General features: G+C 40.8%; 1 protein-coding gene across 4 annotated transcripts in view; it reads left to right on the top strand.

Annotated features, from left to right (window-relative positions):
• Window positions 1–18,490, top strand: part of stat4 (signal transducer and activator of transcription 4) — a 40,155-nt gene extending 21,665 nt beyond the window's left edge. For 2 of the 4 annotated variants that reach the window (XM_045704351.1, XM_014163960.2), the window contains 12 exons: window positions 3,664–3,757; window positions 4,066–4,110; window positions 6,529–6,612; window positions 8,447–8,545; window positions 8,639–8,774; window positions 9,100–9,152; window positions 9,490–9,584; window positions 10,018–10,154; window positions 10,523–10,714; window positions 16,794–16,839; window positions 17,032–17,132; window positions 18,055–18,490. In XM_045704351.1, coding sequence (XP_045560307.1) covers window positions 3,664–3,757; window positions 4,066–4,110; window positions 6,529–6,612; window positions 8,447–8,545; window positions 8,639–8,774; window positions 9,100–9,152; window positions 9,490–9,584; window positions 10,018–10,154; window positions 10,523–10,714; window positions 16,794–16,839; window positions 17,032–17,089 — 1,039 coding nt within the window. In that variant the 3' untranslated portion in view covers window positions 17,090–17,132; window positions 18,055–18,490. 4 annotated transcript variants of the gene reach the window in all.
• Window positions 18,491–19,317: the final 827 nt, after the last annotated feature.

Below are 19,317 nucleotides of genomic sequence, written 5' to 3'. Positions count from 1 at the left end.
AGATTTACTATAAGAAAAATTGGATTACCTTTGCTGTTCTTCGTCAGAATGCACTCCCAGGACTTGTACTTTACATCCAATGTTGTTTTGGTTCCAAATAATCCATAGGTATATCCAAATAGCGGCGTTTTGTTCTTGCATTCAAGACACTATCCGAAGGGTGACGCGCCGGCGCGTATCGTGACAAAAGAATTCTAAATATTCCATTACCGTACTTCGAAGCATGTCAAACACTGTTTAAAATCTATTTTTATGCAATTTTTCTCGTAAAATAGCGATAATATTACGACCAGGAGACGTTGTTTTCGTTCAAAGACTGAAAATGTAAAATGGACTCTTCACGTGCATTGGCGGGCCCGTTTCATTGTTCTCAGATCGACCACTATCCAAATGCGCGACTGTTTTTCAGCCAGGGACTGCAGAGTCATCATTCCCCGTTCTGGCGCCTTCTGAGATCCTATGGGAGCCTTAGAAAATGTCACGTTACAGCAGAGATCCTCTGTTTTCGATAAAGAGGCTATAGAAGGCCAAGAAATGGTCAGAGAGGGCACTTCCTGTATGCAATCTTCTCAGGTTTTGGCCTGCCATATGAGTTCTGTTATACTCACAGACACCATTCAAACAGTTTTAGAAACTTTAGGGTGTTTTCTATCCAAATCAAACAATTATATGCATATTCTCGTTTCTGGGCAGGAGTAATAACCAGATTAAATCGGGTACGTTTTTTTATCCGGCCGTGAAAATACTGCCCCCTATCCTAAACAGGTTAACAAACTATAGTTTTGGCAAGTCGGTTAGGACATCTACATTGTGAATGACACAAGTTATTTTTCCAACAATTGTTTACAGACAGATTATTTCACTTATAATTCACTGTATCACAATTCCAGTGGGTCAGAAGTTTACATACACTAAGTTGACTGTGCCTTTAAACAGCTTCCAGAAATTCCAGAAAATGATGTCATGGCTTTAGAAGCTTCTGATAGGCTAATTGACATCATTTGAATCAATTATAGGTGTACCTGTGGATGTATTTCAAGGCCTACCTTCAAACTCAGTGCCTCTTTGCTTGACATCATGGGAAAATCAAAGGAAATCAGCCAAGACCTCAGAAAAAAAAATTGTAGACCTCCACAAGTCTAGTTTATCCCTGGGAGCAATTTCCAAATGCCTGAAGGTACCACGTTCATCTGTACAAACAATAGTACGCAAGTATAATCACCATGTGACCACGCAGCCGTCATACCGCTCAGGAAGGAGATGTGTTCTGTCTCCTAGAGATGAACGTACTTTTGTGCGAAAAGTGCAAATCAATCTCAGAACAACAGCCAAGGACCTTGTGAAGATGCTGGAGGAAACAGGTACAAAAGTATCTATATCCACAGTTAAACGAGACCTATACCGACATAACCTGAAAGGCCACTCAGCAAGGAAGAAGCCACTGCTCCAAAACCGCCATAAAAAAGCCAGACTACGGTTTGCAACTGCACATGGGGACAAAGATCGTACTTTTGTTGTCCCTCTGGTCTGATGAAACAAAAATAGAACTGTTTGGCCATAATGACCATCGTTATGTTTGGAGGAAAAAGGGGGAGGCTTGCAAGCCGAAGAACACCATCCCAACCGTGAAGCACGGGGATGGCAGCATCATGTTGTGGGGGTGCTTTGCTGCAGGAGGGACCAGTGCACTTCACAAAATAGATGGCATCATGAGGAAAGAAAATTATGTGGATATATTGAAGCTACATCTCAAGACATCAGTCAGGAAGTTAAAGCTTGGTTGCAAATGGGTCTTCCAAATGGACAATGACCCCAAGCATACTTCCAAAGTTGTGGAAAAATGGCTTAAGGACAACAAAGTCAAGGTAATGGAGTGGCTAGCACAAAGCCCTGACCTCAATCCCATAGAACATTTGTGGGCAGAAATGAAAAAGCGTGTGTGAACAAGGAGGCCTAGAAACCTGACTCAGTTACACCAGCTCTGTCAGGAGGAATGGGAAAAAATTCAACCAACTTATTGTGGGAAGCTTGTGGAAGGCTACCCGAAACGTTTGACCCAAGTTAAACAATTTAAAGGCAATGCTACCAAATACTAATTGAGTGTATGTCAACTTCTGACCCACTGGGAATGTGATAAAAGAAATAAAAGCTGAAATAAATCATTCTCTCTACTGTTATTCTGACATTTCACATTCTTAAAATAAAGTGGTGATTCTAACTGACCTAAGACAGGGAATTTTTACTAGGATTAAATGTCAGGAATTGTTAAAAACGGAGTTTAAATGTATTTGGCTAAGGTGTATGTAAACTTCCGACTTCAGCTGTACTTGATTGAGTGTTTTGGATCATTTTCTTGCTGCATGACCCAGCTATGCTTCAGCTTCAGCTCACAGACGGATGGCCTGACATTCTCCAGTAAAATTCTCTGATACAGAGCAGAATTCATGGTTCCTTCTATTAAGGCAAGTCGTCCAGGTCCTGAGGCAGCAAAGTATCCCCAAACCATTACATTACCACTGCCACGCTTGACTGTTGGTGTAAGGTTCTTACTGTGGAATGCAGTGTTTGGTTTTCGCCATCTCATCCAAAATGTTTACTCAAGTTTGCCAAAAAGCACCTGGAAGCACGTGGATGATCATCAAGGATTTTGGAAGAATGTATAACTTTTTGGAAGACTGAGTTAAAGCAATTCTGCATAAAAGAGTGGGCCAAGATTCCTCCACAGCGCCGTGAGAGACTGATAAAAAACTACAGGAAGCGTTTGGTTGTAGTCATTGTAGCTAAAGGTGGCACAACCAGTTATTGCGTGTAAGGGGGCAATTACTTTTTCACAGCACTGTATATGACTATGGCCAGTGATGGTGTCTTGTGAAAGACTCACATATGGCCTTGTGTCAATTGAGAATTGTCGACTAAGACAGTAGTTCTCAAATCTCTTCTCAGGGACCCCAGCTGTTCCAGAGCTAGCACACCTGATTAAACTTGCTAATAAACACAATAATAAAACTATGCAATTTTAACAATATAATGTGGCTATTAAACCAGAATAAAAAAAACTGTATGGTTCTACAAAGAACCTTTGAGATTGAGAAAGGTTCTTTATAGAACCATTCTCCATAAAGGTTCTATAAAGAACCATAAAAAAGGGTTCTATATAGCCCCATAGCGGAACCCTTTTTTGGTGCTATATCAAATCTTTATTAATGGTTCTTTATAGAATCTTAGGAAATCGTTCTTTATAGCGCCATACATGTTCCATTTAGAACCTTATGAGTATGGTTATTTTCATAGAACCTTCAGAATAAAGGTTCCATATAGCACCAAAAAGGCTTCCGCTATGCTTACAAGCCAAATAACCTTTATTTGGCACTATATAGAACCATTTGTTTTTAGTGTGTAGGGAGAACAGTGACAAAGAGAGAAATATGAGATGTGTTTGATTACTTATCAGATGACACAGTTTAAATGAGCAGAATAATCCCCTTTTTAGCTGCCTGGAATCCAACTTGAATTTGAGTTGTTTCTACCGCTGCATGTGTTTGCCATGTACAGTATCTTAGCTAATTTTCTTGTTGTTGCTGTTCTGTGTTTGTATGTGTTTGCTCATGTGTGTGCTTAGTTCAGACTACTAACTACGGCTTTGCCCCGTCCCTCTCCATTCAGAAATCGTCAGTTCTTCATCCTGACTACCACCACCAAAGTAATGGACGTGGAGGAATCATCCAATGGCTGTCTGTCTGTAGAGTTTAGACACTTGGTAACCTCTGACTTTCACTGTCCCCACTAACACACTAACATTTTAATAATAATTAAACCTCAATCTGTTAATCCACAGGTTTAGTGAAACATTTTAGTGGAATCAAACTAATTTGGTTCAATGGGGCTGGCTGGCAACAGTCATATTGGAAATAACAGACAACTGTTTGCAAAGACCCTATTATATAGTAAACATGTTTTATTAAGATCGCCCTGGCCTAGCTGTACATTACATTGTGTGAATAGTTAATTTGATATTAATGTAAATATATTTATTATGCATTGATATCATATTTGTATCTTCTTCAGCAGCTGAAAGAGAAGAAATACGTTAATGGAACCAAGGTGAACGAGGTGAGAGAAGTAATATGAAAGTTGAACAAGACTTTTAGGGTCAGTGATGCAGGCCTATCTAAGATTACACTCCAGTAAAGTGACCTTTAGAAAAGCTTGACCTTTGAAACATGACCTTCAGATTTGTTTGCCATGGTAGAACTGCTTTGTCGAGCCAAAGATGGTGGATAAATGAAGATGTCCCACTGTCCCATTGAAAAATGCCATTAGCAGCTGGGTCTGGTCTGCTTAGTTTATTGACTGTAATGTAACCAGAAAAGATTAGGGAGTGGGATGTCTCACTTCTTCTTCCATATCTTTGTAACAACTTCTAGAGATTTATTCTGGTCAACCAGAGATCTTTTGGACACAGAAGTGAATTAAGAGTTTAAAACTTAGGATTTATTTAGAGGTAAATCTTTTGTTTTACTTTGCCTGAGGTTGGGGCGGCAGGTAGCCTAGTGGTTAGAGTGGTGGGTCAGTAACTGAAAGGTTGCTGGATCAAATCCCTAGGCTGACAAGATAAAATCTGTCATTCTGCCCCTGTTCCACAGTAGGCTGTCATTGTAAATAAGAATTTGTTCTTAGCGGACTTGCCTAGTTAAATAAAAAATATATATGTTGTGGTGGTTAATTTCTGTATTACCAAATGAGGAGAGACAAACTTCACACACCAGTCAGAGTTATACTTAAACTACATCTTTAATAATAAGAGCTTTGCGATAGCAATGACTTTCAACGATTCCCTATTTCTAATGAACCGTTGAGAGTGACAACACAATGGCTACTGAGATCTTTTATAGCAATGATCCACCTCCTAGTCGGCATAACACACCACAGATATTAGGAACAGTTCACAAAGGAAAACTTTATAATGAGAAAGGAGTATCCCGTAGCCAGATAGCGTTCGCTACAAATTATCGTTCAGTTTGGCCCCTAAAACGAGGTTCTAATCTAGTTCCTGCTACTTCATAGCACAAAACCACCAACTCATCCAATGGCATAACTCAATTGTCAACTCTAGATACTCCCATCTCAAGTAAAACCCCTTCTTGACCCCACTCCTGGACAAGCTCACTGAGGGGAGTGAGCCTCTAGGTCATACACTATCCCAAGATAAGTGCAACGTCAGAGGACATACAATGGTTCCAGACACTGCCATACACCTCCCCCCAATGCCATAGGAGGGAATGACTTGCGCACAGACATTGTCGAGACAGGTAATTTGTTCCCCCTTAATCATGCCATCCCTTCACATGGTTTAAGAATAGGTAAAGACACATTCACATATGAAAACCATGTTCCATCCTGTCCTCTTCCCTTTCTGATATTCTGCATAGCACCAGAGACATGTAAAAGACAAACCTGACCTCTCCCCTCTTTGGGCCCCAAGTGACAGAGCCCCAGCTGAAGGAAGAAGTACAACTGCCAACACCAAAGTCCAAAGGGATACGTTCTAATAACAAGTATATCACATAAGCATACTATGCAGATAAGACATCTTAATTATCTATGTTACCCAACTAATTCTGATTCATCCACCACAATATATATTTTTTTAAATTAAAAAATAAAAAACACTTCCATTAAGAAAGAGGTAGTTGCTTTTTTAAAACAGTAGAAGGCAACATTGCCAAGGATTTACAAAATGTTCCCCTTAATTTGAAGTTTTAACTCCTTTTCAGGATAACGGTGCTTTTGCTTGCGTATGTTTTCAGATGGCTCCATAACTTATCACAGATGGAAAACCTTGTTAACTCCCTAGTAAACTCCTAATTGAAAAAACGTGCTCTTTCTGATAAAGTTTTATCATAGATTGACTTTTGAATTGAAGAAAGGAGTTTATTTAGCCTTTTTATTCATGTGGCTCAACAAAAGTCATGACAAAGCTTCATTCACATAATTTAAACACTAGGATACAGGACCCTTATCTTATTACAGAAAATTACTGATGAATACTGCTATCAAACTTCCCTCTATTGCTCATATACTGTAGAGGGAATATAATTATCCTCAAAGATCGTTTCCTTGGGTTTTTCGACGGCCTTGTTATGGAATGCTGTTCTTTAATAAATAGGGCAAATTCCTTATCCCGTTGATAGAGCCTGCCGGGTTTTTCATTGAGATGTGTTCAACTTTTTGGTGTGTCCCTCACTGCACAAAAAATGTTTTATTTCCCTCTGCTACTGTATTTAATGTGTTCTGAGAAAAAGGTTTAGTGAAATGTGGTGTAGTATAGTGTTTGTAAGAGGAAGGCATTTAGTAAAGTGTGTGTGTGTGTGTGTGTGTGTGTGTGTGTGTGTGTGTGTGTGTGTGTGTGTGTGTGTGTGTGTGTGTGTGTGTGTGTGTGTGTGTGTGTGTGTGTGTGTGTGTGTGTGTGCATGCGTGTGTGTGTGTGTATCTTTGTGTGTTGGTGTATTTGTATTCTGCTGGTTCCAGGGTCCTGTCTCTGTGACGGAGGAGCTCCACTCCCTCAGCTTTGAAGCCCAGTTCAACATACAGGGCATTAACATCGACCTGGAGGTCAGTCAATTTCTACACACTCCTTCATATCTCCTATATAAGACACACACACATTCTGACAATACTCCACACCATCCCACACCTCAAATAACCCCACACAGTCTTTCTAGCATACATTGTCAGTCATTATTACAGTGCCTTGCAAAAGTATTCATCCCCCTTGGTGTTTTTCCTATTTTGTTGCATTACAACCTGTAATTTAAATGGATTTTTATTTGGATTTCATGTAATGGACATACACAAAATAGTCCAAATTGGTGAAGTGAAAAATAAAAACTTGTTTTAAAAAATTCAAAAAAATAAAAAATGGAAGTGGTGCGTGCATATGTATTCACCCCCTTTGCTATGAAGCCCCTAAATAATATCTGGTGCAACCAATTACCTTCAGAAGTCACATAATTAGTTAAATAAAGTTCACCTGTGTGCAATCTAAGTGTCACATGATCTGTCACATAATCTCAGTATATATACACCTGTTCTGAAAAGCCCCAGAGTCTGCAACACCACTAAGCAAGTGGCACCACCAAGCAAGTGGCACCAATTACAGATCATGACTGGGTTATAAAAAAATATCTGAAACTTTGAACATCCCACGGAGCACCATTAAATCCATTATTAAAAAATGTAAAGAATATGGCACCACAACAAACCTGCCAAGAGAGGGCCGCCCACCAAAACTCACGGACCAGGCAAGGAGGGCATTAATCAGAGAGGAAACAAAGAGACCAAAGATAACCCTGTAGGTGCTGCAAAGCTCCACAGTGGAGATTGCAGTATGTGTCCATCGGACCATTTTAAGCCGTACACTCCACAGAACTGGGCTTTACGGAAGAGTGCCCAGAGAAAAGCCATTGCTTAAAGAAGGAAATAAGCAAACACGTTTGGTGATCGCCAAAAGGCATGTGGGAGACTCCCCAAACATATTGAAGAAGGTACTCTGGTCAGATGAGACTAAAATTGAGCTTTTTGGCCATCAAGGAAAACACTATGTCTTGCACAAACCCAACACCTCTCATCACCCCGAGAACACCATCCATGTTTTTCATCGGCAGGGACTGGGAAACTGGTCAGAATTGAAGGAATGATGGATGGCGCTAAATACAGGGAAATTCTTGAGGGAAACCTGTTTCAGTCTTCCAGAGATTTGAGACTGGGGCGTGGGTTCACCTTCCAACAGGACAATGACCCTAAGCATACTGCTAAAGCAACACTTGAGTGGTTTAAGGGGAAACATTTAAATGTCTTGGAATGGCCTAGTCAAAGCCCAGACCTCAATCCAATTAAAGATTGCTGTACACCAGCAGAACCCATCCAACTTGAAGGAGCTGGAGTAGTTTTGCCTTCAAGAATGGGCAAAAATCCCAGTGGCTAGATGTGCCAAGCTTATAGAGACATACCCCAAGAGACTTGCAGCTGTAGTTGCTGCATAAGGTGGCTCTACAAAGTATTGACTTTGGGGGGGGTGAATAATTATGCACACTCAAGTTTATTTATTTTTTGTCTTAATTCTTGTTTGTTTCACAATAAAGAAGATTTTGCATCTTCAAAGTGGTAGGCATGTTGTGTAAATGAAATGATACAAACCCCCCAAAAATCTATTTTAATTCCAGGTTGTAAGGCAACAAAATAGGAAAAATGCCAAGGGGGTGAATACTTTCGCAAGCCACTGTAGTCATTGTGTAAGCAAATACTGTATGTTTGTGTGTGTGTGTGTGTGTGTGTGTGTGTGTGTGTGTGTGTGTGTGTGTGTGTGTGTGTGTGTGTGTGTGTGTGTGTGTGTGTGTGTGTGTGTGTGTGTGTGTGCGTGCGTGCATATATGTCTCTCTCTCTGCAGACCTGCTCCTTTCCTCTGGTGGTCATCTCCAATGTTAGCCAGCTGCCTGGAGGCTGGGCATCTGTCATGTGGTACAACCTGCTGACTGACGAACCCAGGGTGAGCTGAACACACACACACACACTCTACCATTATTTTAGGTGTTTTATATTTTATCTCACTCTCTTTCCTCTGTGCCGCTCCCTTTTTTAGAACCTGGGCTTCTTTGCCAGTCCTCAGCGGGCCAGTTGGGGCCAGCTCTCTGAGGTACTGAGTTGGCAGTTCTCCACCTTCGCTGGGCGGGGCCTCAACAGGGAACAGCTGTGCATGCTAGGAGAGAAACTCTTGGGTACGGTGGCCTAGTGGAACACTTTTCATGAGGGCATAACAGTGTTGGAACAGCATACATACACCATTTTTTGCACAGGTCATGAGGAAAAGCACTCCTGTCCCTTACAAGTATTTTCAATTATGAGAGAACAGGAATGTGAATTGTCATGAGATTGTTCACAATCTGTCTTTGGCTTCCAACCACCACAATAGTATGGACTCCCCCTATATTATCTAAGGTGGTGTTATTTCTGTCCAAGAATACTTAAATATTCATTCTTAGTGTATGAAATGTTCATATTTTCTTTTGATAATCATAAATCTATGAATCATCTTCACTGTAGGTCAGCAAGTCTCCCAAAACGAATGTCAGGTATCCTGGTCCAAATTCTGCAAGGTCAGTTCTATTGCTTCTTTTAGTCCTACTACTACAAGTCTTAAACACAAAATGAAGGATGTCATATCTTACTAACAAATACTGTCCCTTCCCACTTCATGTAGAATCTTTCACAGACATACTGTACTGTCATTCTCCATCTTGACTTGACTTGTTCTTTTCAGCTCCTAGTGGAGTCATTCTCCATCAACAATTCATAATTGCACCACTTCCCCTGAGGAATTATTCCAGTGGTCATATTAAATTAATAACTTGAGGCTGTCTTTTTATTGAAAGATGCCATAAAAACTTTTAAGGGTAATTCTCATCTTTTTCCCATTCGGTCTGCTTTTTCCAGGAGAATATTCATGGGAAGAATTTCAGTTTCTGGATGTGGCTGGATTCCATCCTGGAGCTCATCAAGAAGCACCTACTTCCCATCTGGAACGACAAGTGAGATTTAGGGCCGGTCAGAAACAACCGCTACCCCCTATCCCCTTTCCCCTAGGCACTATGCCATGTGTGGACAATTATTAGGGGGACAAATGGAATTATTGCCATGTTGCTTCTACAGTATTCTCAGATCTACATAAATGCATAGGCGATAGATGCTAGGGACTACAAGTTGTTTGTGGACACTCCTCTGCTTTGTGTACCCCACTGCTGATCCTTAAGCTACCTTTTGCTAAACTACAGTGTTCAGTACAATTTCATGTCAGTTGTGAATCATTAGGTTCAGTTCCATTTTGAATGAATTTAATGGACTGGATTGATCTATTCACTACTCAGGGCTTTAGACCACAGTGTACTGTTAAATCAGTGGGTGTAAAATAAATAATGTAAAGGTGCTGTAACTGATGGTGTGTTTTGGGTGTGCTTCCTTCAGCTGCATCATGGGTTTTGTCAGTAAGGAGACTGAGAGGGCCCGTCTGAAGGACAAGGAGCCTGGGACTTTCCTGCTGCGCTTCAGCGAGAGCCACCTGGGTGGGATCACCTTCACCTGGGTGGAGCAGTCCGATAGTGGTGAGGCCTGCTCGGCTATAAATTACTGTGGTGTCGTGAAATAATTATCTTCACTATTTGGAATTTTTGCATCTGCTCTTGAGCCAAAGGGGGACCCCTACATGGAGAGAAAAATTGTCCAGAAGTTACCTGATTAGACATAAAGGGTCACACCTCCCCACACCCATTAGTAAAATCATATTGTTTGCCCAAAACTAGTGATTTGTTTGGTTTCATAAGATAATAAATTGATTCATATTTTATCTGAACCATGCAGTCAACATTGAAATCCACAAAACAATTAGCATCTAAACTTCCACAATGTCTTTAACATTGATTCTGTAAACATTTAACTCTGATTGGCGCTTTGGTTGTGTTTGTGTCAACAGGAGAGGCCAAGTTCATCTCGGTGGAGCCGTACACCAAATCACGCCTCAGCGCTCTCCCGTTTGCCGACATTATCCGAGACTACAAGGTCATCACAGACGGAGAGGTCCCTGAGAACCCACTAAAGTTCCTCTACCCAGACATCCCCAAAGACGAGGCCTTCGGACGACTTTACAACAGCCAGCAGAACAAAGGCAAGATGTCTGCCAAGACATGTTTATGATGGAGAGGGTTTTGGTTTGTACTGTATATAAAATAATTCTGACCACCTAGGTTCCAGCAACTTCTCTGTGAGTGAGAGTAAGTATGTTATGGGATTGCATCATTTTCTACTCATTGTTAGGTGGTGATGTGTTTTTAACTGTGTGTTACCTAGTTACTGGGAATTGGTGTGCAACATGCAATTATCGCTCATAAACAACCCAGCAAACTAGGAACATTCCCAGCACAATAGCTAAGATTCACATGAAGTTCTAATTAAGGTTTTATCTAACATTAGGATAATAACAACCCCAAAATATTCAAAGATTGTTTTTGATAAGAAAATGTATTTTTTCTTTTTTTTTTTTGAACTATCCTTGGAATGTTCTCCTAACATTCAATAAAATGTTGCGCACAACATCTTTAACAAACACCTCAGAACATTCCTCAAATGTTGTCATTAGGTTTCCAAGTAATGTAATAACACCATGTACCAGTAATGTTTTTAGAACATACTGTCGCAGCAAAATGGGAGAGCAATAGAATTGGTTCTGAGAAAACATTATGGAAACGTTCTGCTAATGTTGATGGAGATGTTATTAAGAACTCCCATAACAACAAGCAGGGAATATTCCCACAATGCTCTCCTAAAGTTATAGTTTCACGTTATGGCATGATTGTTCCAATAACGTTCCCTAAACGTTCTTCAGCAATCATGTCTGGATTCAATTAACCTCTCTAGGGTAGGTGGCACCAAATCGTCCCACCTACGTAACAGCCAGTGGAATCCCGTGGCGCGTTATTCAAAAACCTCAAAAATGCAAAAACTTCAATTTTTCAAACATATGACTATTTTACACCATTTTAAAGACAAGACTCTCGTTAATCTAACCACACTGTCCGATTTCAAAAAGGCTTTACAACGAAAGCAAAACATTAGATTATGTCAGGAGAGTACCCAGCCAGAAATAATCAGACACCCATTTTTCAAGCTAGCATATAATGTCACATAAACCCAAACCACAGCTAAATGCAGCACTAACCTTTGATGATCTTCATCAGATGACACACCTAGGACATTATGTTATACAATACATGCATGTTTTGTTCAATCAAGTTCATATTTATATCAAAAACCATCTTTTTACATTAGCATGTGACTAGCATGTGACTAGCATTCCCACCGAACACTGCCGGTGAATTTACTAAATTACTCACGATAAACGTTCACAAAAAGCATAACAATTATTTTAAGAATTATAGATACAGAACTCCTCTATGCACTCGATATGTCCGATTTTAAAATAGCTTCTCGGTGAAAGCACATTTTGCAATATTCTCAGTAGATAGCCCGGCATCACAGGGCTAGCTATTTAAACACCCAGCAAGTTTAGCACTCACCAAAGTCAGATTTACTATAAGAAAAATGTTATTACCTTTGCTGTCTTCGTCAGAATGCACTCCCAGGACTTCTACTTCAATAACAAATGTTGGTTTGGTTCAAAATAATCCATAGTTATATCCAAACAGCGGCGTTTTGTTCGTGCGTTCAAGACACTATCCGAAAGGGTAAATAAGGGTGACGAGCATGGCGCAATTCGTGACAAAACATTTCTAAATATTCCATTACCGTACTTCGAAGCATGTCAACCGCTGTTTAAAATCAATTTTTATGCCATTTTTCTCATAAAAAAGCGATAATATTCCGACCGGGAATCTGCGTTTAGGTAAGCAGACGAAAGAAAATAAAGCATTCGGTCGACTCGGGCACGCACCTAAGCCCATAGTACTCTGATCGGCCACTGGCCAAAAGCGATAATGTGTTTCAGCCAGAGGCTGCCTCGATATCGTTCAGCTTTTTCCCGGGCTCTGAGAGCCTATGGGAGCCGTAGGAAGTGTCACGTTAGAGCAAAGATCCTCAGTCTTCAATAAAAAGAGCCAAGATGAAACACAACTTGTCAGACAGGCCACTTCCTGCATGGAATCTTCTCAGGTTTTGGCCTGCCATTTGAGTTCTGTTATACTCACAGACACCATTCAAACAGTTTTAGAAACTTTAGGGTGTTTTCTATCCAAAGCCAATAATTATATGCATATTCTAGTTACTGGGCAGGAGTAGTAACCAGATTAAATCGGGTACGTTTTTTATCCGGCCGTGTCAATACTGCCCCCTAGCCCTAACAGGTTAAATTGCTTCTGAGAAAACAACATTACTGGAACGTTTCGCTAACATTAATGGAGATGTCATCCGAGACACCTTCCCAGGTATAGGATCTTGAATTGACCAGTTTCTCACAGCAGGAAAATAATCCTGCAGCAAAAATAAATGTGAATTACTTTGTGGATTATAATTAATACATTTTAGTATAGATTGATAAAAAAAATTTTTGGGCAAATCAAGTCTGACATTTTAAAGTTGAAATTACAAACGTTGGAAGCATTTTTAAACCTCAAGTACATTTCAAGTTTTCATTTCCTGTGGCACAGGAACATTTATCCAGCAACCGGGTGGTCAAATTAAGATCCTGTATAGGCCTAACAACCAATTATGTGTATTGATAACAACCAGCAGCCCAGCAAACTGGGAACCTTCCCACAACATCAGCTAACATTCCCATTAAATTCTAGTTAGGGTTTGAGCTATCATTAGGATGATAACATCCCACAAACATTGAAAGAATGTTTTTGATCACCAAATATGTTTTCTAAAAACATTTTGAAATTAATTATCCTTGTAATGTTCTCCTAACATTCACTAAAATGTTCTTCACAATATCTGTAGAAACTACCACAGAACATTCCCCTAAGGTTCTCATTAGGTTGCCAGGGAATGTAACCCAATGTTCCGGTCATATTCATAGAATATACTACCGCAACAAAATGTGGGAGCAATAGAAGTGGTTCTGAAGAAACATTACAGGAACGTTCTGCTAATGTTGATGGATATGTTATTCAAAACACCAACAAGCATGGAATATTGCTACAATGGTCTCATAAAGTTACAGTGTGACATTATGACATGTTGGTTCTACTAACTTTCCCTGAACATACTTCGGCAATAAAATGTTGGTGCAATAGAAGTTGTTCAAAGAAACATTCCTGGAATATTCAGTTAATGTTGATGGATTGTCATGTGATTCCGAATAATTTCCATATGTGTTTCCACATGAGTTGTACAACTAATTTCCTCAACAGTAAGATAACACGAACACATGAAAGAAACCTCCATGGTGTAACGTATATGCCGGGAGTCAGAAAGCAAGTGCAGATGGTGAGTTTAATAATAATCGGAACATTTAACAATATAACAATTACGAGTAATGTATAGACATGAAACACATAAACTGACTGGGGAAAGAACCTAAGGGAGTGCCAGATATAGGGGAGGTAATAAGTGAGGTAATGGAGTCCAGGTGTGCCTAATGATGACGTGCAGGTGCGCGTAATGATTAATGCCGGGTGTGCGTAATGATGGATCCCAGGACCGGTGGCTAGTATACCAGGGAAGGCGAATGCAGGAGGGGAGGAGCGGGAATAGGCGTACAGTATTCCTCCTCCCCCTTCAGCCACAGGACAACGCCGACCAGAGGGATGGCCTAGAGGATGAGGAGGGGGCCGGTCCGGGCAGCGAAGGTGGAAATCACGGATGATGTTGGGATCCAGAATATCCTCTGGGCCATACCCCTCCCAGTCCACCAGGTACTGGAGCCAACCCCCACGACGTTGGGAGTCTAGTAGAGATCTGACGGCATAGTCCAGGGGGGTGTCATGGGGGACAGCATCAGCTAGGGGACCAGGAACCACCGGCCTGAGAATGGAGACATAAAAAGGTGAGATACGCTAGTCACTGGGAAGCTGTAACCTATACGTCACGTCATTGACCCTCCGGAGAACCTTGAACGGCCCCACAAACCGGAGACTCAGCTTCTTGCAGGGCAGGCGGAGTGGGAGGTTCCTGGTAAAAAGCCAGACACGATCTCCAGGGTGGTACACAGGGGTCTCACTGTGGTGGCGGTCTGCCTGCTCCTTTTGATGGTGGACGGCACGCTGGAGTCTCACGCGAGCGTCGCTCCACACTTCTTCTACGCACCTGAACCACTCATCAACCGCAGGAGCTTCGGTCTGGTCTGGGGTCCACGGAGCCAGGGCCGGCTGAAAACCCAGAACACACTAGAAGGGGGTCAACCCAGTGGAGGAGTGACATAGCAAGTTCTGGGCGTACTCCACCCATGGAAGGAATCGAGCCCACTCTCCCTGCCGATCCTGACAGTGACTCCTCAGGAACTTCCCCAGCTCCTGGTTCATCCTCTCCACCTGCCCGTTGGACTGAGGCCTATACCCAGAAGTGAGGCTGATCGTGACCTCAAGCTTCTCCATAAAGGCTCTCCATACCCTGGGGGGTAGTGCGAGAAATACCTTGTGGCCAGCATCCCTGAGTCGCCTCTTCATTGTTGACGTTGAGACTGGTGTTTTGCTGGTACTATTTAATGAAGCTGCCAGTTGAGGACTTGTGAGGCATCTGTTTCTCAAACTAGACACTAATGTACTTGTCCTCTTGCTCAGTTGTGCACCAGGGCCTCCCACTCCTCTTTCTATTCTGGTCAGAGCCAGTTTGCACTGTTCTGTGAAGGGAGTAGTACACAGCGTTGTACAAGATCTTCAGTTTCTTGGCAATTTCTCATTTCGCCTTCATTTCTCAGAACAAGAATAGACTGATGAGTTTCAGATGAAAGTTATTTGTTTCTGGCGATTTGGAGCCTGTAAACTGTTGTTCTAATTAAAGAAGCAATACAACTGGCCTTCCACAATTGCTGATGCTCCAGATACTCAACTAGTCTAAAGAAGGCCGGTTTTATTGCTTCTTTAATCAGGACAACAGTTTTCAGCTGTGCTAACATAATTGCAAAAGGGTTTTCTAATGATCAATAAGCCTTGTAAAATGATAAACTTGGATTAGCTAACACAACGTGCCATTGGAACACAGGAGTGATTGTTGCTGATAATGGGCCTCTGTACGCCTATGTAGATATTCCATAAAAAAATCAGCCGTTTCCAGCTACAATAGTCATTTACAACATTAAAAATGTCTATACTGTATTTCTGATCAATTTGATGTTATTTTAATGGACAAAAAAAATAGCTTTTCTTTAAAAAACAAGGACATTTCTAAGTGACAACAAACTTTTGAACGGTAGTGTAGTCGGAAAGCAAGTCGGAAAGTTGGAAAGCAAGTGCAGGTGGTGAGTTTAATAATAATCAGAACATTGAACAATATAACAAACACGAGTAGTGTGTAGACATGAAACACATAAACAATACTGACTGGGGAAAGAACCTAAGGGAGTGCCAGATATAAGGGAGGTAATAAGTGAGGTAATGAAGTCCAGGTAAGCCTGCAGGTGTGCGTAATGATGGATCCCAGGACTGGTGGTTATTATACCGGCGACGTCGAACGCCGGAGGGCAGGAGCGAGAGTAGACGTGACACTTGGACTGTTCAAAACTTAATTTTATCATTCTGGGAAAATACGAATACAATTCAAAGAACGTTGAGGGGATGTTTTGTGCACCCTGATACAAACATTCTAAGAATATCATCACAATTGGACAGATTTTGTGTTTTGGGAACCTATCTCTTGTCATATCCCGACATTGTTCCCACAACCTAAAGAAATTTGTTAGGAACTTTGAAAGAATGTAAAAAATGTGGTTCTTGTAACATCAAGTGAATATTTTTTGCACCCTAAAAGAAACATTGTATAATCATCCGCACAACTGGTACGTTTTTGTGATTTGGGAACATATATTTTGTGATGTCCCCACAATGTTCCCACCAGACTGTTCCCACAACCTAATGAAACATTCTGGGAACCTTTTAAAGAAAAGACTAAATGTGTTCTGGGAATGTTCTTCCAACGCCAGGGGAATGTTTTATACAAACATTGTATAATCATCAGCACAACTGGACAATCAAATGTTCTGGAACTGGGAAGCAGGGTTGATATTGCCAACAATTTGAATGGTTGTTTACTAACATGCCCATAATCTCCTATTTTTTTGTATCTTCTTGCAGTGTTTCCATACATACCATCTATGCTGATCCCCATCTCAACTTTGCAGTGAGTACTTAAGTTTAAGTTTGTTAAAACCTTATAATCTGTGCATACCAGGAGTTGAATGCAGACCTGCGCCGAAGATGTGTATCCGAAATATTAGGCTATGTTAGATATCCTTTGTTTCTATAGTCTAAACCATTCCCTTGACTTATATCTCTCTCTCTTTCTCTCCACTGCTGCCGCCCCCGCCCTTAGAACCACACCTCCCCCCTGCTCCTCCCCAGAACCCCCCCATGTCCCCTGGGATGTTTGACATGCTCACCCAGCACCTCAGCCCCTTGGAGATTGAGACTGCCGTGAGTACAGTAACCGCCCTATCTTAAACAGACACACTGCAGCTAGCCTAGTCCCAAACTGTAGGCCTATCTAATGTAGCCAACTCTTCCATCATTGCAGATACACAGTTGCCTCTCTAAGCCAGTAGGTGGTATACAATAACCTTTGTCTCAATTTTGGTGATAATACAAGAAATGCATTTTCAACTCTGTTACACTTGTATGAGTGGAGGCTCCTCAGAGGAGGAAGCCGAACAAAACGGGGCTAAACCTACCTGAATTTGTCCAATACAAACTCTTGTCTGCAACTGTTTGGACTAGTGTTTACACCCTAGATCAGCTAGAGTGTGCAAGGCGGTATTGAATGTGTCACTGTCTGCCACCTTGAATACTCCAATTTGTCTTTCGACCTGTGCACCGACGTTTTAAACTTTCATTCATAGGCTAGGTTGTAGCAACCTCATGATGGGTATAGGGAAAATTTGAGCGTCATGTAGTAGCCTAAGCCTATTGATGTTACATCGAGCTTTGGTGAATGGAATATGAATGACAGTCATCCAATATGCTGTAATAGAAATAAGGCCATGCGCATAAAAAAGCTTAAACAGCACTGACCACAACTGACTTGGTGTATGGTGTATAGTAATGATAGAAGAGTTGGCTATAGAACACGTCATGTACAGGTTGGGACAAGGCTACACCGCGGCAAGGTATTAAAACTCTCTGGAGATGAACTAGGTTCAGAAGCCTAGGTTGACTTTATCTCTGCTCTGGCTTTGACCTTAAATATGGCTTTTAAGATGATGTTCCTTTGTAAAATAATTGAGTCATCGTGAAGACTCCTTGTAATTCTCTGTGGTGATTGGACTGAACCTGCAGAAACAATATTTATATTGTAGTTGCATTGGCGTCTGCTATTATGGGCATTGTTTGACTTTTACAGATGAGATCTCCGTACTCCGAGTAACACAAGATGACCTGCAGAGTATGCCAAGTAACTCACTCTTCTCCGACTAGTGGCCAACAATCTCTACTGAATCCCTGTACAAGTGTAATTTTCTCTTACATCTGACCACAATACATTGCTCTTCTACCCAACTGTTAGTATTGTCTTTGAGCCCTTTGTCATGAATACAAAGGTATAATATTATGTTTTGAGCATAAAGTAGATATTACATGCAGTGGTACATCCAGCTTGTTATATCACTACTCATAAATTGACATCTTTATTACTTCTGTGTAAGCACAGTATTGCTTTCTGTTTGTGTCTGCGTGCACAAGTAATGTTAGTATGTTATTTTATATATATATATAGTGTCTTATGCCCTGCTATCAAGAACAAGTTTTGTACAAATAATAAATGTTTATTATCGCTTTAATCACTTATTGTGTTTTCATTAGTTTACCAATTTGATATTTTTGCACTTAGAGCCCAAGGTGTAATGGTCACATTTTCATTGACGTGCCTTTCCACCAGAAAAAGGGTTAAACAAAATATGATTTCCCCCTTTCAACTGTCTTTACTACTGAGTAATAGTATACCTGTAGGTAATAATAATAAATAATAATTTATTAAACTTTTATAGTGCTATTCATTACATGATAGTAGGGTTGAATAGTGGGAACCCGGTTAATGAGATTTATCCACTCCCTTTTCCCGGGATAAATAACTGCGAGAAACCAGTACATTTTTATACATTTTTTATATGAACAGCATGGTGTGAAATGGAACTGTTAAATGATATGCGATGACAGACAGCAAATCTCAGTATGATACACAGTTCACAATGCATGTAGAGCTATCATCTCATCATGATCACCATGATCACTTTTTTCTTGTCACAGGTAGGCCTACATTTGCCGCAGCGTAGCCTATGACACAGTAATATAAAGGCCGAAAGCGCGTCAAATTTACCGATCTCCATCTGGCTTTCAGGGGTCACCTTGTTTTTGAATTGAAAATATTAATATTTGTTTAATTGCAGCTGCAGAGTTTTAAAACAGCCTGTCACTCAAATATCTTGCTTTAAATCAGTGCATGCCCGAACACTCTCTATCTTTCTTTCTCTCCATCAACTCCATTCAAATAGCATCCAAAACAGACAATCCTGTTCAATATTGATATATAGCCCTATATATAGATGTCCTAGCCTACCTCTTTTAGGTAATGAGTTCAATGCAGTATTAGCCTTATATTTAGCAAATT

This window comes from Salmo salar, chromosome ssa21, assembly GCF_905237065.1.
Source record: "Salmo salar chromosome ssa21, Ssal_v3.1, whole genome shotgun sequence".
NCBI classification, from domain to species: domain Eukaryota; kingdom Metazoa; phylum Chordata; class Actinopteri; order Salmoniformes; family Salmonidae; genus Salmo; species Salmo salar.
This window is presented reverse-complemented; position numbering and strand designations above follow the sequence as displayed.